The sequence below is a fragment of the Physeter macrocephalus genome, chromosome 20 (assembly GCF_002837175.3).
Source record: "Physeter macrocephalus isolate SW-GA chromosome 20, ASM283717v5, whole genome shotgun sequence".
In the NCBI taxonomy this organism is placed as follows: Eukaryota; Metazoa; Chordata; class Mammalia; order Artiodactyla; family Physeteridae; genus Physeter; species Physeter macrocephalus.
The window spans coordinates 69,777,314-69,804,028 of NC_041233.1; the positions used below are offsets into that span (position 1 = coordinate 69,777,314).

A 26,715-nucleotide genomic window follows, 5' to 3' on the forward strand; every position below is an offset into this window, starting at 1 on the left:
ATGCAGACAGCCATGTGGGGACCTGGCCCTGACCACCAGTGAGCTGGAAGCAGCCTTGTGACTGCCATCCACTCTCCCTGGGCTGTTCAACCAACCATACAGGAAGCCTACCCTGCACTCTAGTGGGCCTCCAGCCACTATGTGAAGCATGGCCTTGCAGCTCACTAGGCCAGGGGCCAACTCTGCCTACCAGCATGCTGACAGTGGTCTACTGTGCCATATAGAAGGGCACACAGACCACAGAGGGGACACCCCTAGACTATATAGTTCTGGTTACCAGAGGGGAGCATATTCTTGAGCCCCATAGGACATCTTATACATAAGGCCACTTCTCCGAGATTGGGAAACATAACCCACCTACCTAAGACACAGAAATAAACACGGAGAATTGAGCAAAATGAGGAGAAAGAGGAATATGTCCCAAATGAGGGAAGAAGACATAACCTCTGAAATAGAACTAAACAAAGTGGCGATAAGCAATCAACCCAATAAAAAGTTCAAGGTAATTATCATAAAGATGTTCACCAAACTTGGGAGAAGAATGGATGAACACAGTGAGAATATGAACAGTTAGAAAAGTATAAAGAAGAACCAAACAGAGCTGAAGAATACCATAACTGAAATAAAAAAGACACTAGAAGGAATCAACAGTAGATTAGGTCAGATAGGGGAACAGATCAGCCATCTGGAAGACAGAGTAGTGGAAATCACCCAAGCTGAGTGGAAAAAAGGAAAACAATTTTAAAAAAATGAGGATAGTTTAAGGGGCCTCTGAGATAACATCAAAGGTACTAATTTGCATTATAGGGGTCCCAAAAGGAGAAGAGAGAGAGAAAGGGGTAGAGAATTTATTTGAAGAAATAATATCTGAAAACTTACCCAACCTGGGGAAGAAAATGGACATCCAGGCCCAGGAAATACAGAGTCCCTAAGAAGATGAATCCAAAGAGCTCCACATCAAGACACATTATTACAATTACAATGGCAAAAATTAAAGTTAAAGAGAGAATTTTATAAGCAGCAAGAGAAAAGCAACTAGTTACACACATGGGAACTCAAATAAGACTATAAGTTGACTCTTCAGCAGAAACCTTGCAGGCCGGAAGGGATTGGCACAATACATTCAAAGTGATAAGAAGAAAAAACCTACGATTAAGAATACTTTACCAGGCAAGGTTATTCAGATTTGAAGGAGAGATAAAGAGTTTTACAGATAAGCAAAAGCTAAAAGGGTTCAGCACCATGAAACTGGTCTTACAAGAAGTGTTAATGGGACTTCTCTAAGTGGGAAAGAAAAGGCCATCACTAGAAATGTGAAAATTATGAAAGGAAAAATCTCACTGGTAAAGTCAAACATGCAATAAAAGTAGTAGATCAACTACTTTTAAAGCTAGTAGAGAGGTTAAAAGACAAACATAGTAGTAAAATCCTCTGTACCCACAATAAGTAGTTAAGGGATACACAAAACAAACGTAAAATGTGATATCAAAAACATTGAGTGTTGTGGGGGTGTAAAAGGAGTTTGAAATCACATCAAACGTCTTTTCCAACTACAGTGGTATGAGACTAGAAGTCAACCACACGTGACCCTTGAACAACAACGGTTTCAACTGTATAGGTCCACTTAAATAAACACAGATTCTTTTCCATTATATATTGGAAAAATTTTTGGATATGACAAACCCTATAGTGTAGAAATATTGAAAAAATTAAGAAAAATGTCATGAATGCATAAAATATATGTAGATACTAGTTTATTTTATCACTTACTGTCATAAAATATACAAAAATTTATTATTTAAAATTTATTATAGAAAGTTAAAATTTATCAGAAGTTATGCATACACTTACAGCTCTTACATGGTGCCATTCACAGTTGAGATTAATGTAAATAAATGTAAAAATGTACCATTAAATTATAATTGCATAAAATTGACTGTAGTACATACTTTACTGCTGTAATAATTTTGTAGCCACTTCTGTTGCTCTTGCTGTGAGCTCAAGTGTTGAGTATCTACTTAAAATGCCTTGTGACGCTAATCATATCTGCATGAGCAGTTCTTCTCTCCAGTAAATTGCACATCACAGTGAAAAGTGAGCTTTCGTGGTTCTTGTGTATTTTTCATCGTATTTAGTGCAATATTGTAAACATTAAATGAAGCCATGGGACCCATATGAAGTGCCACTAGTGATACTGGAAGTGCTCCTGAGAAGCAGAGAAGAGTCATGGCACTACAGGAAAAAGCTGAATTGCTTGATACGTACTATAGATTGAGGTCTGCAGCTGCAGTTGCCTGCCATTTCAAGACAAATGAATCCGGCATAAGGACCATTAAAAAACAGAGAAGGAAATTTGTGAAGCCATCACTGCAGCTACTCCAGAAGGTGCTCAAACCTTGTACTCATTGCATAATACCTTTTAATCTCATATTGAAAATGCAGCTATGTGGGTGCAGGATTGTTGTGAGAAAGGCATACCTATAGACTGTATGATTCAAGAAAAAGTGAAGTCATTATATGTCAACTTAACAGCAAAAGGAAGATGAAGGGTCTAAAGCTGGAGAATTAAATGCCAGCAAAGGATGGTTTGATAATTTTAGAAAGAGGTTTGGCTTAAAGAATGTCAAGATAACAGGAGAAGCAGCTTCTCCTGACTGAGAGGGAGCAGATGAGTTCCCAGACGCCATTAAGGAAATCATTGATGAGATATCTGCTTGAACAGATTTTTAATGCAGATGAAAATGCTGTATTCTAGAAAAAAATGCCACAAAGGACTTCTGTTAGTAAGGAAGAGAAGCAAGCACCAGGATTTAAGGCAGGAAGGGGTAGCCTAACTCAACTGTTTTGTGCAAATGAAGTCAGGTTTATGATCAGGACTGCCATTGTCTATAAAGCTGCTAATCCAGGAGGCTAGCAGGGAAAAGATAAATATCAGCTTTCTGTCTTTTGATTGTACAAGAAGGCCTAGATAACGAGAACCATTTTTTTGGATTGGTTCCATTGATGCTTTGTTCCTAAAGTCAGGAAGTACCTTGCCAATAAGGGACTGCCTTCTAAAGTTCTTTTTGCTATTGGACAGTGCCCCCTGGATGCCCAGATCTCCATGAGTTCAACACCAACGGCATCAAAGTGGTCTACTTGCCCTCTAACAACATCTCTAATTCAGCCTCTAGATCAGGGCATCCATAAGGATATTTAAGTCTCATTACGCACAGTACTCTATGCACAGGATTGTCAGTGCTATGGAAGGGAACCCAGATAGGGAGAACATCATGAAAGTCTGGAACGATTTTGCCCTGGAAGATGCCGTTGTGTTATAGAAAAAGCTGTGAGAACTACAGAGCTGGAACCAATAAATTCCTGCTGGAGAAAACTGTCCAGATGATGAGCATGACTTCACAGGATTTATGACAGAGACAGGAAATCGTGGAAGAGATTGTGGATATAGCAAAAAAAAAAAAAAGGTGGGGGTTGAAGGGTTTCAAGATATGGATCGCGGAGAAATTCTAAAGCTGATAGATACCACACCATAGGAATTAACTAAGGACGGCTTGGTGGAGTTGAGTGCTTCTGAACCAGTGCCAGACAGTAAGGAAGAAGATGTAGAAGAAGCAGCACCAGAAAACAAATTGACATTAGACAGTTTGACACAGGGTTCTGATCATTCAAGACTACTTCTAACTTCTTTCATGACATTGGAGCCTTCTATGATATGGCCACTGAAACTAAAGCAAATGGTGGAGGAGAGGTACTGTATAGAAACAATTTTTAGAGAAATGAAAAAAAACAAAAAAAATCAGACAGAAATTACGCTAGTGTGCTTGCCTCTCCTGCCTCCCCCTCCCCTCCTCCACCTCTTCCTCCTCTGCCGCCCCAGAGACAGCAAGACCAACCCATCCTCTTCCTCCTCAGCCTACTCAACGTGAAGACAGCAGGGGTGAAGACCTTTAAGATGATCCACTTCCACTTAATGAATAGTAAATAATCATCATGCCATATAGTTAATCAGCTTATCTCTTGTGTATGTGTGAGTGCTTTCCTGTGAAAATGTACTAACTGTATGACAAGACCCGTGCGAGACATTTTTGTGTCATCATCATCTGAGTATTCATCACGTAGATCATTGTGTGCAAGTCTTGTATTGAAATGGATAGTCTATCCTTACATAGGCATAAAGTGAGTGATATTAATATAAAATTAATGTGTTAGATTTCTTACTGTTTTATAACTTTGCTTTCAAAGAATTACCTTACTGTACAGTATGCCTCTCTCTCTTATAGATGGAGAAACTGCATATCAGCCTATCATCACTGAGTGGTTTTTAAATGAAAGTAACAATGTTTTTGATACTGTATTGTAAATATGACTGTAATACTGTATGCCATAAAGATTTTTTTTAACGTCTTTATTGGAGTATAATTGCTTTACAATGGTGTGTTAGTTTCTGCTTTATAACAAAGTGAATCAGCTATACATATACATATATCCCCATATCTCCTCCCTCTTGCATCTCCCTCCCATCCTCCCTATCCCACCCCTCAAGGTGGTCACAAAGCACCGAGCTGATCTCCTTGTGCTATGCGGCTGCTTCCCACTAGCTATCTGTTTTACATTTGGTAGTGTACATATGTCCATGCCACTCTCTCACTTCGTCCCAGCTTACCTTTCCCCCTCCTCGTGTCCTCAAGTCCATTCTCTACGTCTGTGTCTTTATTCCTGACCTGGCCCTAGGTTCTTCAGAACCATTTTTTGTTTTTTTTTTAGATTCCATATATATGTGTTAGCATACGGTATTTGTTTTTCTCTTTCTGACTTACTACATGAATCTTTTTGAATTATGGTTTTCTCAGGGTATATGCCCAGTAGTGGGATTGCTAGGTCATATGGTAGTTCTATTTTTAGTTTTTAAAGGAACCTCCATACTGTTCTCCATAGGGCTGTATCAATTTACATTCCCACCAACAGTGCAAGAGGGTTCCTTTTTCTCCACACCCTCTCCAGCATTTATTGTTTGTAGATTTTTAAAAAATTGATAATTATTCATTCATTAGTATATAGGCTAAGCTACTGTGAAGCAACCCTATTGATTACACTACATTACCACAAAACAATCATATTGCTGAATTTTTGTTATCAAAGCATGAATTGCTATACTTGTAAATAAATATAAATTTCTTTTTCACATTTTTTCATTATTGATGTCTAGTGTTAGTAATACATATAACATCTACAGTGCTTTGTACCATATAAGACAACATTGATATAGGTACTGATAGATGATTCATCTTGTGAACAGACGACATAAACTTACAGTATTGATAAATTGGGTACAGTACTGTAAAATGTATTTTCTCTTCTTTATGATTTTCTTAATGACGTTTTCTTTTTACTCTATTGTAAGAATACAGTTTATAATACATTTAACCTACAAACTTTGTGTTTATTGACTGTTTATGTTATCGGTAAGGCTTCTGGTCAACAATGGGCTATTAGTAGTTAAGTTTGGGGGGGAGTCAAAATTTATACATGGATTTTTGACTGTGCAACGGGTTGGTGCCCCCCTAACCTCTGCATATTTTAATGGTCAATTGTACAAAAAAAAGCCAAACACCACAGATAACACAAACATGTGGAGTCTAAACAACATGCTAGTAAACAAGCAATGGATCAACAAAGAAATCAAAGAGGAAATCAGAAAACACCTGCAGACAAATGAAAATGGAAACACAGTGGTCCAAATGGTCCAAAATCTATGGGATTCAGCAAAAGCACTTCTAAGAGGGAAGTTTATAGCGATACAAACCTACCTCAGGAAACAAATCAATCTCAAATAAACAACCTAACCTTACACCTAAAGGAACTAGAAATTGAAGAACAAACAAAACGTACAGTTAAAGTGAGAGAGTGGCATTGACATACATAGACTACCAAATGTAAAATAGATAGCTAGTGGAAAGCAGCCACATAGCACAGGGAGATCAGCTCGGTGCTTTGTGACCACCTAGAGGGGTGGGATAGGGAGGGTGGGAGGGAGAGACAAGAGGGAGGGGATATGGGGATATATGTATACGTATAGCTGATTCACCTTGCTATACAGCAGAAACTAACACAACATTGTAAAGCAATTATAGTCCAATAAAGATGTTAAAAAAAAAACAACCTATAATTAACAGAAGTAAAGAAATAATAAAGATCAGAGCGTAAATAAATAAAATAGAGACTAAAATAAACAATAGAAAAGGTCAGTGAAGCTAAGATCTGGTTCTTTGAGAAGATAAACAAAATTGGTAAACTTGTAGCCAGATTCATCAAGAAAAAAAGAGGGTGCAAATAAATAAAATCAGACATGAAAGTGGAAAAGTTACAACTGACACCAAAAAAATTCAAAGGATCATAAGAGATTAGTATGAGCAATTATACACTAATAAAATGGACAGCTTAGGAGAAATGGATAAATTCCTAGAAATGTACAATCTCTCAAGACTCAATCCGGAAGAGGTAGAAAATATGAACAGACTAATTACCAGTAATGAAATTGAATCACTAATCAAAAAACTTTCAACAATCAAAAGTCCAGGACCAGACAGCTATACAGGTGCATTTTATAAAACATTTAAAGAAGAGTTAACTATCCTTAGACTCTTCCAAAAAATTGAAGAGGAAGGAACACTTCCAAACTCTTTTCTATAAGACCAGCATCTCCTTCATACCAAAACCAGACACACACACACACACACACACACACACACAATTATTCACTGTTTCAAATTAATCACTCATCGGTTTGTATTTTTAATGTGAAATATTTTCTAAATTATCAGTAATTTCAATTTTTATTATATTTTGATCCAGTAATTAGTTTTAAATTGTTTCTTAATTTCAAAGACTTTAAATTGTTAATTAAAAAAAAATCTCTTCATTGACTTGTTTTGTAAATCTGGATTTTTAAAATAGACTTTAATTTTATAGCAGTCATAGGTTCACAGCAATATTGAACAGAAGGTACAGAAATATACCCCTACCCCATAGATGCATAGCTTCTCCCGTTATCAATACCCCTCACCAAAAAGGTACATTTGTTACAATTTATGAACCTACATTGACACATCATTATCACCCAAAGTCCAGAGTTTACATTCAGGTTCACTTTTAGCTTTGTGCATTCATTCTGTGGGTTTTGATAAATATGTAATGGCATGTATTCATCATCATAGTATCATACACAATACTTTAACTGACCTAAAAATCCTCAGTTCTTCTCTTATTCATCCCTCCCTCTCTCCTAACTTCTGACAACCACTGATCTTTGTACTGTTTCTATAGTTTTGCCTTTTCAAAAATGTCATGTAACTGGAATCATATAGTATATAGCCTTCTCAGAATGGCTCCTTTCACTTAGGAATATGCATTTTCATGGCTTAATTGTTCGTTTCTTTTTACTGTTGAATAACTTTCCATCATTTGGATGTACCACAGTTTATTTATCCACTCACCTACTGGAGAACATCTTGGTTACTTCCCAATTTTGGCAATTATGAATAAAGCTGCTATAAACAACCATGTGTAGGTTTTTATGTGGACATAAGTTTTCAACTCCTTTTGGTCAATACCAATGAGTGCAATTGTTGGATCATATGGTAATAGTATGTTCAATTTTGTGAGAAACTGGCAAAATGTCTTTGAAAGTGGCTGTACCATCTTTCATTTCCACCAGCAAAGACTGAGAGTTCCTGTTGCTCCACATTCCACATACCTGTCAGCATTTCGTGCTGTCAGCGTTCTGGATTTTGGCCATTCTTTTTTTTTTTTTTTTTTTTGGTATGCGGGCCTCTCACTGTTGTGGCCTCTCCCGCTGCGGAACACAGGCTCTGGGACGTGCAGGCTCAGCGGCCATGGCCCACGGGCCCAGCCACTCCGCGGCATGTGGGATCTTCCCGGATCGGGGCGCGAACCCGTGTCCCCTGCATCGGCAGGCGGACTCTCAACCACTGCGCCACCGGGGAAGCCCCTGGCCATTCTGATAGGTGTGTAGTGGTATCTCATTGTTTTAATTTGAATTTCCCTTATGACATACTATGTGCAGCATCTTTTCACATGATTTTTTTTTCCGTCTGTAATCTTCTTTGGTGAGATATCTGTTCAGATCTTTGGCCCATTTTTTAAATGGGATGTTTGTTTTCTTACTGTTGAGTTTTAACAGTTCTTTATATATTTTGGATAACAATCTTTTATCAGATTTGTTTTTTGCAAATATTTTCTTCTAGTCTGTTGCTATATTCTTCATGTGTATTTCACTCATCATAATGTTTTGATATTCATTCACATTCTTGCATCTATGTAGCTATAATTTGATGATTTTCAATGCTGTAGAGTATTTCATTGTATGATTATAGCACACTTCATTTAATCACTTCTATTTTTCTATTTGATAATTCTAGTTTTGGTTTTTCACCATTACAGCTAATGGGCTTATGAGTATTCTCATCTATGTCCCCTGGTTCACAAGTGCATACATTTTTGATAGGTCTGTGTTGGGCATCCATTTTTTCAATTTTAGAGGATTAACTCATAAAATTGTTATATGAAATTATACTCCTTCCAGGGCTCTATGATTTACTTAATGCTCTACACTCTTGACAATACTTGGTGTTATAAGAGATTTTAAATGTAAGGATTCTGATGGATGTATAACTGATATGTTGTAATTTGAATTTGCATTTTCTTAAGAACTGAAGTGGTTCTTTAGTTCTTAAAGGTTTAGTATGTATAATATTTTAAAAGTTTTATATGTTTAATCATCAACTGAACTCCTCTTTTATGAAATAGTGCTCTTTCAAGTTTCTTGTGATTCTTTTCTATGGTATTCTCTTTTGGTTAATCATTTGTAATAATGTATTATGCATTCTGGATGCATGTCTTTTGTTGATGATATGTGTGGTAAATGCCACTGTGTGGATTGGGTTTCACACTGTTTTGTATGTCTTTGATGAAGAGAAGTTCTTAATTTTAATATCCAATATATCAGTCTTTTCCATATGGTTAGTGCTTTTAGGGGGTTCTGTTTGAGACTTCCTTGTCTTCCCCTGTATTAGGTAATATCACCAAGGTGGCCAGATGGTTTTAGGTTTTTCTTTGTGGGCATGTTTTAATTACTTCTTTAAAATAAGATATAAACTATTGAATTTCTTTAAAAGTAATCAACTATTGAGATTTTAAATCTCATCCTAAGTCTCTTTTATTCTTTGGCTTTAAGAATTTTTTCTTTTTGTTTTACCAGTTTTACTATGATTGCTTAGTTATTATTATTATTTATTCATTTATCATGTTGGGCATTTCAGAAAGTTCAGCCAGTACTCTTCAAATGTTGCTTCTTCTCCATTCTCTCTGTCTTCTGCTTTTGGAGTCCAGTAACACCAGAACTTTTATGTCTTTTTCATATTTTTCCACTCTCTCTTGACCTATTTTTCAGTTTACTTTTCTTTTTCCACTGTATATAATTTGCTGTTAATCTCATCCATTCAGTTCCTAATTTTGGTTATTGTATTTTCATTTTCTTGTTTTTATATTTTCCAGTTTTTCAGACTAAATTCTTATTCTTAATCTGTTATAATTGCCTTTTATAGTTTACAAAATTTAGACAAATTTTTAATCTTACCTGTTATCTCCTCCAATATAATAACTATTTTAAAGCCATTGGCTTTTCCTAGATAATATCTAAATTCCCATGGCTCTATTTCCATCATCCTTTGTTTTTCCTGGTTCCTGTTCTTGTTTTCTTACCTGTTTCCATGCCCAGTTATTTTTTAATTTTGTACTGTTACCATATTTGCAAAATATATTTATAGAAAATTTGAGACCATAGATTAAATCTTAGGGGAATTTGATTCTGCTATGTGTCTGAGGGCACATAGCATTAATCATTTTCAGGGATAAGGATGGTTCAAAGTAGATCTGCAGTCTCTGGAAGGCCTTTTTATGACCTTAAACCTATGATTACACTTTGGGACTAAGCTCATGAACCTTTGGTGGCCCTGGAGTCCAATCCTTTTCCTGTGAAATGCTGTTCCTATTCATAATTGGTGAAAAAGGGATCCCCGAAATGATTTTACGTCCTGGGAGTCCATTCTTCTCTGCATCCTGGCCTGGTAATTTTTCACTCTTTTGCTCTCCAATACTTTTAAGCATTAAAAAAAATAAAACCTACTGTTTTTAGTAGTCTTCAACTACCTAGTTACTTCTGTTTATTATTATCGGACTTTGAAATCCATAAACAGCCTTACAATTCTAGAACCTGTATCTCCTCAGGTTCTGTTTCAGTATTTACCATACCTTCATGTCTGAATTTTTATTGTTTATTTAGGATACATTGTCTGAGAAGTGTGGTATCAATATTAATACTATTATAGTACTTAATATCATATTTTTGTTTATATTATATGGTATTATTTTTATGGGTTTCTTTAGAGGAAGAACAAAGCAAAAGCAAGGGTGTTTTACCTTATGTATAACTTTCATAATTTTTCATAAAAACACAAATTTATTTATCAGATTCTCAGCTGTTTTAAATAATCTGTTATGATATTTCAAAATTACAGCAACTAGATGTCCCTCTTTTTAGCTTCTGAGTAGAAAAATTCTATCTAATGATAAAATATGTATATATGTTTAAATATTTAAATCAATAGGAACAAAATGAAATGCTATATTTTAACACTTAGAAATGTGGAATTATTTTATATTCTGTTTTTTAGAAAGTGATACTTATCATGTAATGTGATCATTCACATGAATGGTAACCATTATTTAGGTGACATATAATGATAATATTTACCCTTTCAAAGTCCCTAATGAATATTTCAGCCTAAATCTGTTTTATAAAAAGGTCTGGCTGTTTGCTTAGTGGGAATAGAGGATGATTATCTCTTTGCTTAGACACAGAAATACTTTGAAGTTATGTTTTTAATTAAGCCATGCAGAAGACTTCTGAGGCTTTTAATGTTTGTATCTAATATTTATACAGAAAGATGCTGAATTTTAAAAACATTACTTAACTTACATATCAGAATTATTTTTAATGTAATTTATATAGTACAATATTAATTTGTTTAAAGAATTATTATTTATATCTATACTTTTCCCTTCATATTCTCTTTACCTTTTATAATCTGAGTTTGAATTTAACTTCTCAGATTATTTTTGATATGAATTACTTTAACTTCTCAAATTATTTAACTTTAAATACTTTAACTTCTCAAATTATTTTTGATATGAATTAGATTAGTACATATTCATATCTCAAATAATTATATTGAAATATAATAAAATATATTAAATATAATAAAATATAATATATAATATTTATAATAAAATATAAATATAAAATATAATAAAAGCTTTATGTATAACAAAAATATTATTGTGGACAGATCCTAAAGTGACTACTACTGATCTCTGCCTTCTGGTATTCACACATTATTGTATAATCCCCTTTCATTGAGTCTGGGCAGGACATGTGACTTGCTTCTAAACTAGAAAATTTAGCAAAGGTGATGGGATATCACTTCTATGGTTATGTTTAGTGTTTTTTGTGTGTGTACGGTGTGAGGATTGGGTCTAATCTTATATTTTTCCAAATGGCCATCCAGTTGTCTCAATACCATTTAAGACGATGAATGTCTTTACTCCAGTCATTCAGAACACTATGCTTATACTAGATTTCTAGATTTTTCTGGAATTTCTGGAATTTTGTTTCTGGAATTTCTCTTCTGTACCATTTATCTTTCTATTTATGTACTGATGCCATACTGTTTTAATTTTATAGATGTTGAGTATATTTTAATGTCTTTTGAGTCTAGCTCCCCTCAAAGCTCTTCCTTTTCATTGCTGTTTCTAGCTATTCTTGTATGTTTATTTCTGTATGTGAACATTAAGATCAACTTTTCTAGCTCCTTTAAAGCTCATTAGAATTTTTATTAGATCAAATTAACCATTATCTTTGAAATTAACTGACAGCCTGATGATGTTGAGATAGCCTAATGAAAAATGAGGAATATCTTTCAGTTTATTTATATCTACTTTTGTGTTTTTCAGGCTGAATTTTATGCCTAAAATTTCATTATGTTTCCTTTGCAACTGTTTATTTCCTGAGTTGTTTGTAAGCACTGGTGATTCTTTAAATAATACCTGTAATTAAAATACCAAAAATTGGTGTTTAAACTCAACTCAATTATATATTTTGAAAATACTTTTGATACATTCAAAATTCTTTCAATAATTATTAATATAAAACCTTTTAGACAATGTATGTTTCTAATTTGCTTTCTTGAGTTTGAAAATATAAAAGAGAATGTCGTTTTTATATTGGACACCTTCAAGAACTCTATAAAGCCTCTGAGTTTAATTCTTAACAAGGTGGTGTTAATCCCTTATTTGTGTCAAAATTCTGAGCTTGAGTTATGAAAGCCAGCAGAAGTTACTTCCTACACAAGAGCATATAATTTCATCCTTCTGAGAAAATTTGTGTTTTAGAGAAAATAAAATTTTAAGTATTCCTTTTAAAAACTATATTATGTTGAAGGTAAACATGTTACAATAATTTCCAGTCCAATATATTATATAACTTGAATAAACTAATTATTAATAACAAAAATGGAAGCTTCATATCTTCCGTATTGGAAAATAGGTTTGTATGGGAGCTCTTAAAGTCAACTCATAGATAAATTAAGAAGTACTTGAAATCCCTTGTCATTTGTCAAAGTTATTCATCTTAGATTGCTATGTGAACTTGAAAGCCATGTATTTAGGCAGTAAGATATACAGGGAATACCATGCGTAACACTGCAGGGAATATTATGTTGAATATTTTCCTATTCTAAAAATAGTATTGTGATACCCATTTGCAACAAGTCAAGTTTACTTTTTGTGAGAGAAAAAGGAATTATAACGGTATTGTAAATTAGTCCTTTATGTGTGTACTTGGTACAAAGTGCTAGGATTTAAGTAGGTGAGTCTAAAGGAAGGGACAATAGTATAGGAATAGTATAGATTCTGAAGTGCTTAACCTAGCAGTAATGAGTATGATCATTTTCTAAAGCTAGAAAAGTACTATATAACACACATTTAAAAAGTAACTTTTGGAGAAGTCACAGAAAACCTAAGTTTACCCCTAAGTTCCTTTTCTCCAGAGAATAAAGTTAGTGGTATAAAGGGCTATATATTTCTACTTTAATTTTGTAGTTACTGTAGAAAAGTATTTACTCTTCAACTCATTTTTTTTTCATGGATGCAAAAAATTATCAAGCACATGACTGAAAATTGCATTCAGAATGTAACTGATTATTTACTTTATTATTCTCAACTGTTCGACCTTTCATTAATTAAAATATATATGTATTAAAATTATTCCTCAGTTCTAAGTAACTCTACTAAAACTAAAGACGTTTTTGGAAGAATTTTCTCACCTTTTAAAATTCTGCATATAATTTAAATATTGAGTCACTTTATACAATTACCCTTGTGTACATTTTATAATAATTAAATTTGGATGGTGTTCCAAGAAGTAGCATTATGCGAAGCCAAGCTATATCTCTGTTAGTCACTAATTGTCATTTTAATTGAATTGTAGAAATAGGGATTGAAAGAATATGGGCTTCAGAAATTTTCAAAATACTTATGATTTTCTCCTACTGCTATAGTTAACCGTAATTTTAAAGAATTTAACTTAGAATTCATGAGTTTGAATGCTCATGTGTTTTTTCATTTTGTTATAATCTGCTTACATGAATTTAGAGTTTGAACTCCTGAATTTAGGGCTGGATGATTTAGAGAAAACTTTCCTCCATTACACAATTGAGGAGGTCTTTTAAAAATACAGATTCATTGGTTTAGAAACTGGGGAAAAATATATTAATTTCAAAGAATACCAGAAGTAAGAAAAAGATGTGATTTATGAATTCCCACAACTTTTTCCCCCTACCTAAAAATGTCTTTAAATCTTTATCCAGACTTGAAAATTCTTCCTCATATTGTTAAGGGAGAATACGTATCCCCCAAACTTTTATCCCATCTCCTATATTCCTCTTGTGTATGTTTGTCTTTTCCACTTATTTCTTCTCTCACGCATTCCTGTATATAGGCTTTCTACATTAATTCTTTTGAAGATTTGTTTTTAAAACTTCAATTAATAGTAGTTTTTAAGATGTTTTAATGTAGAGTTTAATTACTTTTTTGCTGGAAGGAAAAACATGAGGCTTTTGAATTTTGTTGCTTAATAGTAAATGAGATTTTTGTATTTCTACAGATGTGACTCTGAAAATCGCTATGTTGGTAATCCACTTAGAGGAACATGTTATTGTAAGTATTTGTATTTTTTATTTTAAATAGTTGGTTTGTTTTATTAGTTTCAGGTGATTTTGCAAGTAATAAAATTCATATTGAATAACTGATGTTGTCATTAGTATGTTACCATTTCTATTTTTAAATCTTTTAACTCCATATATATTGCTAAGAAAGTCAATGTCTTCTTGCTATATTCTCCAATTATATTTGGTGCATTTTTTTCTACTGTGAAGAGTAAAACAGCAATAGATCTTATTCTGAATATGCAACAAAATATAGAACTTGAGTAAACTCAGCTGGATTTTGATGTAATCTTTTTCATTATGATTAAAGTTTGAACAGATAGAATTTTGTGATAGACTTTTCCGGGAGGCAATTTTGGTTATTACTAAAAAGCTGCACTGATTTTGTACTGAAAGATCCTTTTATTGGGTAATGATCTTATGGCAAATGTATGTTTAACTTTCAAGAAACAAGCAAACTATTTCCAAAATGGTTGTATTATTTTACATTTCCACTAGCAGTGTATGAGATTTTCAGTTCTTCAGAATCTCTCGGTAAAAAAACCTTTTGTAGGTTTCATCATATCTTTTTTTACGTAGACAGTAATGTGTTCTGCAAGTAATGGAATTTGATTACTTCATTTTCTCGCTGGATGCCTTTTTTTTTTTTTTTTTTTTGGTCTTATTGCATTGGTACCTCTGGTGTCATGTAAAAAGATATGATAAGCATGCTATTATTTTTGACTTGTTCCTGATCTTAGAGGGAAAGCACTCAGTCTTTCACCATTAAGTATGTTGTAAGCTTTTCATATATGCCTTTATTAAGTTGAGGAAATTCCCTTCTATTCCTCTTCTGCTGAGTATTTTTATCAAGAATGGATAATTTTTATGTCATACATTTTTTCTACCTCAATTGAGATGACCATAAGGTGTTTCTATTTTACTTTGTTAGTATAGTAATTTTAGTTTCAAAAATTAATGGATGGTATAACATTATATGGATATATCACTGTTTTTTGGTCCATTTACCAGTTGATGGACATTAGGGTTATTTCTGGGCTTGCTATTAGAAAAATGCTGACATTTAGATAGTCTATATATTTTCATTTTGGGGGGTAGATTCCTAGGAGTGGAATTAGGAGGTTAGATGATATGCTTATGGTCAAGAAACTGTCAAATGATTTTATAGCATGGATATACCATTTTACATTCCCACTAGCAGTTTACATATGTTTCAGTTTTTCCACATTCTCATCAACACTTTATATTGTCTATCTTTTTGATTATAGCCATTCTAGAGTATTAGTAGTATCTTGTGGTTTAAATTTGCATTTGTATTATGACTAATAACTCTGAGTTCAATTTCATGTGTCTGTGTCTTGAACATGTTTTGTTAGATATGTAAAATACTAATTTCCTAATACTTTTGTTGCTATTTCAAATAGTATCTTTTAAAACTACATTTTCTATTTGTTTGATATGGTAGAATGAACTTCATTTTAGTATACTGATCTGACATTCATAAAGGTCAGTGAACTCTTATTAATTCTAATGGTTTATAAATGTTTGATTTTTAAATGCAGTTAGTTATATTACATGCAAATAACTTTTATTCCTCACTTTTCCAATTTTTTATCCCATTATTGGGATGGTTGGGATCTCTCTTTTAGTGCTGAGTCAAAGTGATGGTAGTAGACATTACCATCAAGTTGAGAGTTTGCTATAATTTATAGAATATTCCCTGTATCAAGTTAAGAAAATCCCTGTCTATATTATGTGCTGCAAGATTTCATCATGAGTGACTTTTTCCTTTACCTTGTTATATAGGAAGCTGAATTAATAGATTTTCATTAATTAGACATATTTTCATTCTGGGGTAAACTGAACATAGTTATGATATATTATTATTGGGGATACTGCTAAATATTATTTGTTTATATTTTATTTAGGATTATTTTCAGTATAAATGAATAAAGACTATATTTTTACATTATTTTTTTCTGATGAATTGACCTTTGAGTTGTTGTTTTTCTTTTCTAACTTCGTATTGTGTAACTATGGTAATAACTTTTAAAGTTGAATTTGACAAGACTGCTGTTTTATTTTTTTATTTTTTTATTAACATCTTTATTGGAGTATAATTGCTTTACAATGGTGTGTTAGTTTCTGCTTTATAATAAAGTGAATCAACTATACATATACATATATCCCCATATCCCCATTGCGTCTCCCTCCCTCCCACCCTCCCTATCCCACCCCTTTAGGTGGTCACAAAGCACAGAGCTGATCTCCCTGTGCTGTGTGGCTGCTTCCCACTAGCTATCTATTTTACATTTGGTAGTGTATATATTTTAAAACAAGAATAGTTAACAAATATCAAGTGAACTTCAAAGGTTAGCTAAATTCAACTGAGATGTCTGGGTCTCGTGCTTCTTTATTGGTAGTTTTTTGTTCTTGTTGTTCATCTTTTCTTCCCCCCATATTGTAGCATTAGCTTTGGGTTTATTCATCCTTTCCACTGATTTTGTTTTCTAGTTCATCAGTTTTAGGTTTTGTCTTTAGTAATGTCCTTCTCTTTTATACTTTATAATTGTTGTCTTGCCTACATTTGATATGTTTTCTTATTAATATTATTTTCTACATAGTTTATGGTTCATTTTTTATCTTCTTTTTGTATTTTATGTAAGAATTTTCTTAATTTCAATTAAGTAAATCTTATTAAAACCATCTTTTAATTATGTTTTCTAATTTTCTTGAGAATGCGGCATAAAAAGATCCCAAAACTTACTAAAGTATTTTTGTAACCTGTGGGACATTTGACAGTGTTTGGAGTCATTTTTATGTATCACAAGTAGGTGTGGTGTGTAGGTCCTAGTGTTACATATTCTACAATGCACATGAGAGCGCCTTAGAACAAAGAATTATCGGACTCAAAATTTCAACATTGTGGGGGCTGAGAAATCCTGGTTTAGGGGTTTAATCAGATCCAGATATGATTTTGGAGGAAACACTGTTTCACAGGTGGGTTTGTGTTCTTCATGTAGCAGAAGTAAATAATGCCTGCAAGTCTCTTTTTTTATGTTCTTAGCAGACACTGATGCTCATTGTTAGATTGTAGTTGATTAAGGGTTGTAACCTGGTATTCTAACTTCTTTATTTCTTGATTGAAAAGCTTCTGTAAAAACAAATTTCCTCATACGAGGTATTTGCTTTCTCATTGGTACAGTCATATAGGAAAGGCATGATAAATGCTTTAATTTTTTTTTTAATTACTGGTTTTCAAAATAAAGAACTGTTTGCTTAATATCTTTCCAAGGTGACAACTAGGTTTGTGTTTTGTAAATTTATGGACACAAACATATTTAATAGGTTTCAAACCACTTGCAATTGTTTTCCTTACTGATGTTTATATTATCTATTTTCTATGTCTTTTAATTGATCCTTGTTGTCTATATTTCCCACATTCATTTTGTTTTACTTCTCTCAAACATCCTGGATTTTATGGAGACATATTTTTGTCTGACTTCTTAAAATTAGATATTCTTAATTGATTCTTCTTGAATCTTTAGTGTTTCTTGTGTCCCAAAGGAGTAGCTAGTTACAATTCTGGACACAAGTAAATTACATTCCATTTTTTTAGGAATAATAAATATACTAATATTTAAGCCTTTTATATTTGAGACTAAGCTGATTTTTCTTCAGATCAGTGCTATCCAAAATAAATATAATGTAAGCCACATGTGGAATTAAAATTTTTCTTCTAGCTACATCACAAAAGTTAAACAGGTGAAATCATTTTTAATAATATATTCTATTTAATTCAGCATACCTAAAATGTCATTTTAATATGTCACAGTATAAAAAATCATCAATGACCTATCCTTTTTTTTTTAGTTTTTCTTCTAAGTGTTTGAAATACAGTTTGTATGCTATACTAATGGCAGTCCCAATTCAAATCAGTCACATTTAAGTTACTCAGTAGGCACATGTGAATAGTGGCTACCATATTGGACAGCTCATCTATTATATAGGACTCTCACCCTCTTTTAAAAATGTTAAAAGGATAGTCATGAAGCACTAGATGGCAGTCTTGTCATTTGTTATGAGACCTTTAAAGTTTAATAACATTTAAAAAAAATGGTGTTAAAAAAAAAAAAAAGAAAAGGTCAGTAATTCTTGTAATGGTGTTAATGGAAACTATTCTGATTTTAAAGATTGGAGTGAAATTTAAAATGCAGGTCCGCACTGTAACTTGAAGCAATTGAGTGCAATGTGGTGTTAATTTAATTGAAAGTAATACTTCAGCAGTTATATCCTATAGACAGTCTTAGTAGTTTTTTAAACTTCAGTTTAAAACCCCAAACCAAATGTATTGGATAGTTATCATGCATCACATGGAATAAAAAGAGTTTCCAGCAATGATATCAAATTTGATTGACCCTTGTAAACATTGAAGTACTCAATTTATCTTGGCAAATATGAAAAGTAGTAGCTACAAAGTAGTATAGTGTCTTGTTTTCTTAAATGCTTTTTAAAAAATTACAACAACATTTATAATGAAGAAAACCTTAAACACAAGATGAAAGACTCGACTCTGAAAATGTTATATAGAGGGTATATTTCAATGAGTAGAATCAGAGTATGGAAAGTCACTTACTGAAATCATCTACTTTTTGCTCCTACTCTGTGTAATGTCCACACTATCAATTGTATTTCAGTATATTTCCAAGTAATCTAACATATTTGGGTTTTTTTCTCCTTTTACTCTGAAAAATTACTATTTTACTTGATTTTCTCCTATGGCTGTGTAGAGTTCAGTGTGCAATTTTGTGATGAAAATAATACACTGCCTCTTTTAAGAGTGAGAAATTTAATTACTACTTTTATATTCAGTGTTCACCTCTACCACTCATCACATCTTACCTTAGATTATATTACTAAAAATCAAAATACTTATCTATTCATCTCACTGTAAACCCTTTAATTATTATTTATTTATTTAATTAATGTTTGTCTTGGACTGAAAGACATTATTTATAAGCATTATTTATTGAATTTGATCTTTTCTTTTGTTTGATAAAAGAGAGATAATATACCTAGTAAGTGTTATTATAGCTGTAAATTAAAATAACAAATATCAGTCTCAATTTTATTACTTAAAATGCTATGTCATACAGAACAGTGAAAGCAATTAAAACTTGAATTAACCTTATATTTAGTTTAACTATTCTAAAAGGTTCTCCCCTTTTAAATGAAATATACTGTACTTTAATGGTTTATGTGACTTTTTAACTAATAAATATAAATAGCAATTTAAATAGGGTCTGGCTGGTCCTTCTGCAAAGAGCAGAAGTGACCTTGATCAACACAGAAAATCTAAATTCTTATATTTCACAAATTGAAGACGTGATGGATTGAAGATTATCTGACAAAACATAAATGAATCACATGGTTGACATTTTAATCTTATTCTTTGATTCATGTGTTCTTATTAAATTTTATGAAGCTTATATGCTAGTGTTTTAAAATGTTTATTTCAGAATTATTTAATATTTTAGCATATTACAAAATGAAGGACAATACAGCACAATTATGAAAAAGTTAAAAATAACTGAGAGAGGGACTTCCCTGGTGGTCCAGTGGTTAAGACTCTGCACTTCCACTTCAGGGGGCACAGGTTCAATCCCTGGTCTGGGAACTAAGCCAAAAAGAAAAAAGAGCTGAGAGAAAAAAATTGCTAATGAATTAACCTAGAAGAGAGATGAAAATTTATTTGACTGTATACTTATAATAAAAGTGTTATATTATTCTGGTTATGTAAGTAACATAAACACACTGTAAAAATAATTAAATAAAACAAAAAAAGTTTAATGAGGAAAACAAAAATGTCTGAAAACCTCCCACCAGGGCTCCCAAGTGGAGCTGTGCTGTCTGTGCCCTCTGCAAAGGTGCCCAGCTGCGAGGCAGAGTGGCAGCTCATCTCTTGAACTTACTTTTCTCGCTTTATCTGTCTTGAGCAAGGGTTGATAGCTCCTTATTTGTATGAAGATGTTGAATGTGCTTTTCTTTTCTTTTCTTTTTTTTGACTTGTGAATTTGTTTTTATTTTTATTGGGCTATAGGGGATGGGTTGGGAAATATCTCTGCAAGTTATGCCCTACTAGGGAAATGTCCATTCTAATTTCCCTGGGGTAGCTTTTGGAGCTTTTTCTTTTTCTTGGAGCTGCTGCTCTTGCTGGCAGCAGCCTCTTCAGGTCCACTGCTGAGTGGCTCCTCCTTGGAAGAGAATTTCCTCTTTTTCTTGGGAAATGCTGAATGCATGTCTTTCTAAATAAATTATGTCCTGAGAACGATTTTACATAAAAGAGGCAATAGCATATATAATATTCCTATTGTGAACTTTTTTCCACAGATATATAGCTCATTATTTAGGATCATTTATTAAATAAAACTGGAAAACCACCTGATTTTAAAATAGTGATAATACTAGTTAAACATTATTGAGCACTTACTGTGCCAGGCTGTTTTAAACTTTTTACATTTATTAGCTTGTTTAATCCTCAAATGAGAAGGGTATGGTTATTTTTTTTCATCTTTATTGGAGTATAATTGCTTTACAATGTTGTGTTAGTTTCTGCTGTACAACAAAGTGAATCGGCTATATGTATACATATATCCCCGTATACCCTCCCTCTTGCACCTCCCTCCCTCCCTCCCTATCCCACCCCTCTAGGTGGTCACAAAGCATCGAATTGCTCATCCTCTGCTATGCAGCAGCTTCCCACTAGCCATCCATTTTACATTTGGTAGCGTATATATGTCAATGCTACTCTCTCCCTTCATCCCAGCTCCCCTTCGCCCCGCTCTGCATCCTCAACTCTGTTCTCTATGTCTGTGTCTTTATTCCTACCCTGCCCCTAGGTTCTTCAGAACCGTTTTTTTTTGTTTGTTGTTTTTTAGATTCCATATATATGTGTTAGCATACGGTATTTGTTTTTCTCTTTCTGACTTACTTCACTCTCTATGACAGACTCCAGGTCCATCCACCTCATTTCAGATAACTCAATTTCATTCCTTTTTATGGCTGAGTAATATTCCATTGTATATATGTGCCACATCTTCTTTATCCATTCGTCTGTCAATGGACATTTAGGTTGCTTCCATGTCCTGGCTATTGTAAATAGTGCTGCAGTGAACATTGTGGTACATGACTCTTTTTGAATTACGGTTTTCTCAGGGTACTTGCCCAGTAGTGGGATTGCTGGGTCATATGGTAATTCTATTTTTAGTTTTTTAAGGTATGCTTATTATTGCCGTTTTTTAATTTGAGGGAAAAGAGGCAGAGAAAGTTTAATTCATTTGTATAAGATCACACGGCTAGGAAATGTCAAAGCCAGTTTCAATCCAGGCAGCCTGGGTCTATACCCACCTCTGGATCTATACCACTCACTCTCAACCACAGGTAATAAAACTAGAGCAACAAAAATTCGCAGTATATTTAACCTAAGAGTTGTTTTTATATGAATAAAGTGAAAACATCATGTTAAAGGAAATGAAAACAAGGCCTAAATAATTAAAAATTTAAACTATTTTCTCAAATGAAGTCTTCATATGAAAATATGCTTACCAAAATTGATATATAAATTGTATGCAGTTCTAATTAGAATTCATTCCGTTCAATTTTTTTGAAGGGTATGCATAGAATAAATTATCTTAAAGTTTATTTTATATGTTGCACTTTTAGAATATTCAGTAAAATTGTGAAAAGGAAGATTAGTGAGAAACTCCCACCTGTTAGATATTCAGACATAGGGTAACTCTAACTGTACTGGTTCCTATTCTGGTATAGGAATCAATTAACAAAATGGAGTTCAGGATTAGATTTCTGAACATTTGGGAATTTATATGGCAGTCATTTTATTTTTATAAAAGTTCGTAATGAGTTAATCTGCTTGTTCTAAAATATCCCAGACTTTACTTTAGATTGTGGCTTTTGTATTTACTATTTTTCTGCCTCAAATACTCCATCTCTAATAGTCAACTCTTACCTAAAATAGAGTCCCCTAGGTATTACAATAACTTTTTTTTTTCCCATCCTAATACACTGAAATGAAATTATCTCACTTGTTTATTTGTTTACTTGAATGTGGGTTTTCTTTACTCATTAGAAAGAAAATCTGTGAACCCAAGAACTTCTGTTGTTGGAACCTATACTTAGAAAAGCTTGTGGCTCCTAGGAAGGCTTTCAGTAAACATATACTGGAGTACACATGTAAATTATTAACAAATGAATGAATACACATGTATTGTGGCTGTATGGGCAAGTATTTTTATTGATAGGGTGTTTGACCAAAAATGTTTGGAGATCATGTTATAGGTTATCAAGTAAAAGTTGCTTTACATTATTTTTAAATTTATTTACATAAAGTAGTACAGCTTTAAGCACCAGCCATTGATTTAAATACAAATGAGTTTCAATCTTTGTTTTTCTACTTAGCCTGTGGAACATTTGCTACAAATAAAATTTAAGCAGTTTTCCATATGTCATTGCAGAATAATGGAAAGTTTAGCTACTTGGAGATACTATGAAGCAAAGGAAGGTGGCTTCTGAAGAGATCATGGTATATTATATGAAAACCCGTAAATTAGAATCATTGACATAGAGGCATTGGTGATTATGGCCCATTCTCTTTTATTCATTGATGAAAAAAGTAAGACTCCATGGGTTGAAGTGTATATCCTAGGCCACACAATGAGTCATTCAGAGTGTCGTTAATAACAAAGGTTCTGTGCTTTTTCTGTGATATTATATCTAGCAAGTGTTCCACTTGCAAAATTCCTGCAACAGATTTTGCCTTTGCAATTATTCTAAATGTTTCAAGTTCAATAGAAATTCTTAATTAATAATTGTAAGCATGGATAGTACTGTTCAGCAAGCAAGGAAATATTGTATTTATTGAATATTTATTATGTGCAGAACAATTTAATATTATTTCATTTAATATGCACAAGGATGACATATTTTTTCTCCTTAATTTTTACTTACTTAAGAATTATACTGTTAGTGCTTGGAGAGACTGTCAGTTATTGGAATTGACTCACTTTTGTTTATTCATTCAACATATGTTTATTGACTACTTTGTTGGACTCTGGGGATATTACAGAGAACAAAACGTGTTCTGCTCCAATGAAGCTTATAAAGTTGTAGGGAAGATAGATATTAAACTCGTTATATAGTTACCTAGATATGATTGTCATAAGAACTCTGAATGAGAATTATAGATGCCTTGGGACTATATTACAAGAGATTACAGAGAGCTTGACCTAATTTGTGGACCCGGGAGTAGAAGTGGGTGAAGCAAGAGAATAATGAAGCTTTGATGTGAAAGATGACTTGGTAGCGGAGTGGTGATGGTGTGAGTATGGGAAGGAGTAGAATCAGCGGGGGCAGCCTGCACAAAGGTCAGCGGCTGGAAAGAACATGGCATATGATATACTAATACTTTAACACACACAACTAGGTGAAGGGGGTTAGGGGATGAGGTGTGTGAGATATGCAGGATCAAATCATGTAGCACTTTATAGGACATGTAAGGACTTAAGAAAAATCTTAAGAAAAGTGAGAAGCCATTGAAGGATGTTAATAGGAGAGTAAAATGTTAAATTTTAATTTTAAAATAATCGGGCTGCTTGCAGTATGTCAAACAGCTCGGTGAGGGCAATAGAGCATGAAAGGATCCTTTTAGTTCATTTTCTGAGGCATTGTTCCTGCAGCTACATTCTAAATATGACTGTGATACATTTACACTGTGAGTATACTTGAACTTATATTAACATAAGTTTTATCATTTAATAATCACTTGTCTAAGTTGGCAAATGCGTGTACTTATACATATGCCATTGTTTAAAACATATTTGAATTCTTGATGTTGTTGTCAAAGTCTATATGCATCCTTTTCACACCCCTCAGGATGGCTGAATACATGATCATGAATTCATATATTTATGAACAAATATAAAACTCTATATAAATACACATATGAGAATCTGTTTGACTTTTGAGATCTTTTAGAATTAATTCAGAGCCAATATAGTGAATAATGAAAGTGAAATAATATTTATTGAATGCCTTTATTTTGTGAGACAGTCAAGCCAAATACATACTAACACAGTTATGTTTAACCCACAGAGCAATCCCTATGAGGTAGGCAATTTTATCCTCATTGTACCATTGAATCTCACTGAGATTAATTAACCTGCATATGATAACCCAGTTGGTAAATGGGAGATTACAGTTGAGTTCTCCTTAAATACTGTGCATAATGCTAAATTAAAAGTAAAATACAATATTCACTGGTAAAAAAGCAAATCATTAGGCCTTAGTTCCTTTCTCAAAATATTCAAATTAAGAATTTCTGAAATTTGTATGAACAGTGCACTGATACAGCATACACAAGTCAAGGTTGATTTCACTTGTGATCCTGGCATGTTTGCCTTCTTAGACCTCAGATATATCGATAGTTCCAATATGTTTGATGGCTTTTATCACTGGTTACTATTTTCTTAAAAATACATTATTTTATATAGCTTTTGTTAAAAGAGTAAAACAAGTATTCACCGTTTGCTCTTCTTCACCCCCATATGCTATGTACTCAGAAACTTTCTTCATAGTTCAAGTTCTCTTTTAAAATGTCTTTTTCTATGTATAAGTTTTTAGTCATCACTTTGCAATTAATCATTAGTTTGCTGGAATATCTGACCTTTTAAAACATTTTGTGCATGTTAAAATCTTTTCTCTTGATGTTTTATTTGCTTAAACTCCTTTTAACATGCTGTCTGTGTCTTACTCATGAGCTTGATTTTGTGTATAATTTGTTATTAATTCTTTGTGGTAAATAGCAGCCACTTTTTTTTTTTTTTTTGCTCCATGACTGCTAGTCCAGTATTGACTGAACTACCTAAAAAAGTCTGCTGTTGCATACTAGAACTTCACCCTTGGTTTGCTCTAGCCAGAGAAGACTAGGCAGAGAGACTCATTATTTTACATGTTTTTATTTGTCTATACCTAAGAAATAAGTGAATTAGGAATTAGATATGCCATTTCTAGAAAGATATACAACCATATAAATCTAATTTCTTAACATGTAAGTGTAAGTCATGTGAAAAACACATTAAAGATCAAGGATCAAAAGAAAAAATTTCTCTGAACACTTCTTTTAACAAATTTCCCCCTTTTGGCCCCAGTTATGGAAGTAGTGTGTGTTTCATTCTAGAAAAGAAATAGACAAAAAGACAAATTAAAAATCACTGAGGGCTTCCCTGGTGGCGCAGTGGTTGAGAAAACGCCTGCCGATGCAGGGGACATGGGTTCGTGCCCCGGTCCGGGAAGATCCCACATGCCGCGGAGCGGCTGGGCCCGTGAGCCATGGCCGCTGAGCCTGTGCGTCCGGAGCCTATGCTCCGCAACGGGAGAGGCCACGACAGTGAGAGGCCCGTGTACAGCAAAAAAAAAAAAAAAGAAATCACTGAAATTCTTCTATCCAGAGAAAATTATTGGTAACATTGTATCAGATACTTTCCCAGTCTTTTATCTATGTAATGACACTGTGGTAGGCTGAATAATGGCCTCCTCCTCCAAAGAAGTCCACATCCTAATTCCTGAAACTTGTGACTATATTACCGTAAATGGTATAAATGGTAAAAGGGGATTTGCAGATATGTTTCAATTAAAGATTTTGAGATGAGATTTTCCTGGATTATTCTGGTGGACCCAGTGTAATTACATGTGTTCTTCTGAAAGGGTACAGTGGGAGATTTGACTACAGTAGTGGGAACTGTGATGATGGAAGGAAGAGGTTGGAAAGAGAGGAGGGAAGGGGTCATGAGCTAAAGAATGAGAGGTCTTCAGAAGCTGGAAGAGGCAGGAAGTGGATTCTTTTTGAATATCCTCCAGAAGGAACCACCCCTAACACTCTGGTTTTACCCTGTAAGACTCATGTGGACTTCAGACTTACAGAACTATAAGAGAATAAATTCATGTTGCTTTAAGCCACTAAGTTTCTGGTAATTTGTAACAGCAGCAATAAGAAGCTAATATATACTTTTAGTGTATTTATTTCTTTTCCAAACATGGCATGACAAAGGAAATATTTCCCAGAATTATTTTTCTTTAATTTGTCCTTAATATCTTTAGGTATGTCTTCTGTTCTCTTGTAACTACCAGCATATCATACCTTTAAATTAATTTTATTCATTGTTTTTTCCATATTGGCAGTTTAAAAATCAAATAAAAATTATCTTATTTTTGACATGAAATCTCAACAAATTTTTATTCACCTTGCATAATTGAGACTTTATGTCTGTTGATTATCAACTCC

At 33.2% G+C, this 26,715-nt stretch overlaps 1 protein-coding gene across 2 annotated transcripts in view; it reads left to right on the plus strand.

The window, feature by feature from the left end:
* The window catches only part of ATRNL1 (attractin like 1), a 744,759-nt gene that overhangs the window by 250,482 nt on the left and 467,562 nt on the right, over positions 1-26,715 (plus strand). For both annotated transcript variants that reach the window (XM_024121650.1, XM_024121651.1), the window contains exon 21: positions 14,300-14,352. In XM_024121650.1, the coding sequence (XP_023977418.1) occupies positions 14,300-14,352 (53 nt within the window). The remainder of the gene's footprint in view (positions 1-14,299; positions 14,353-26,715) is intronic.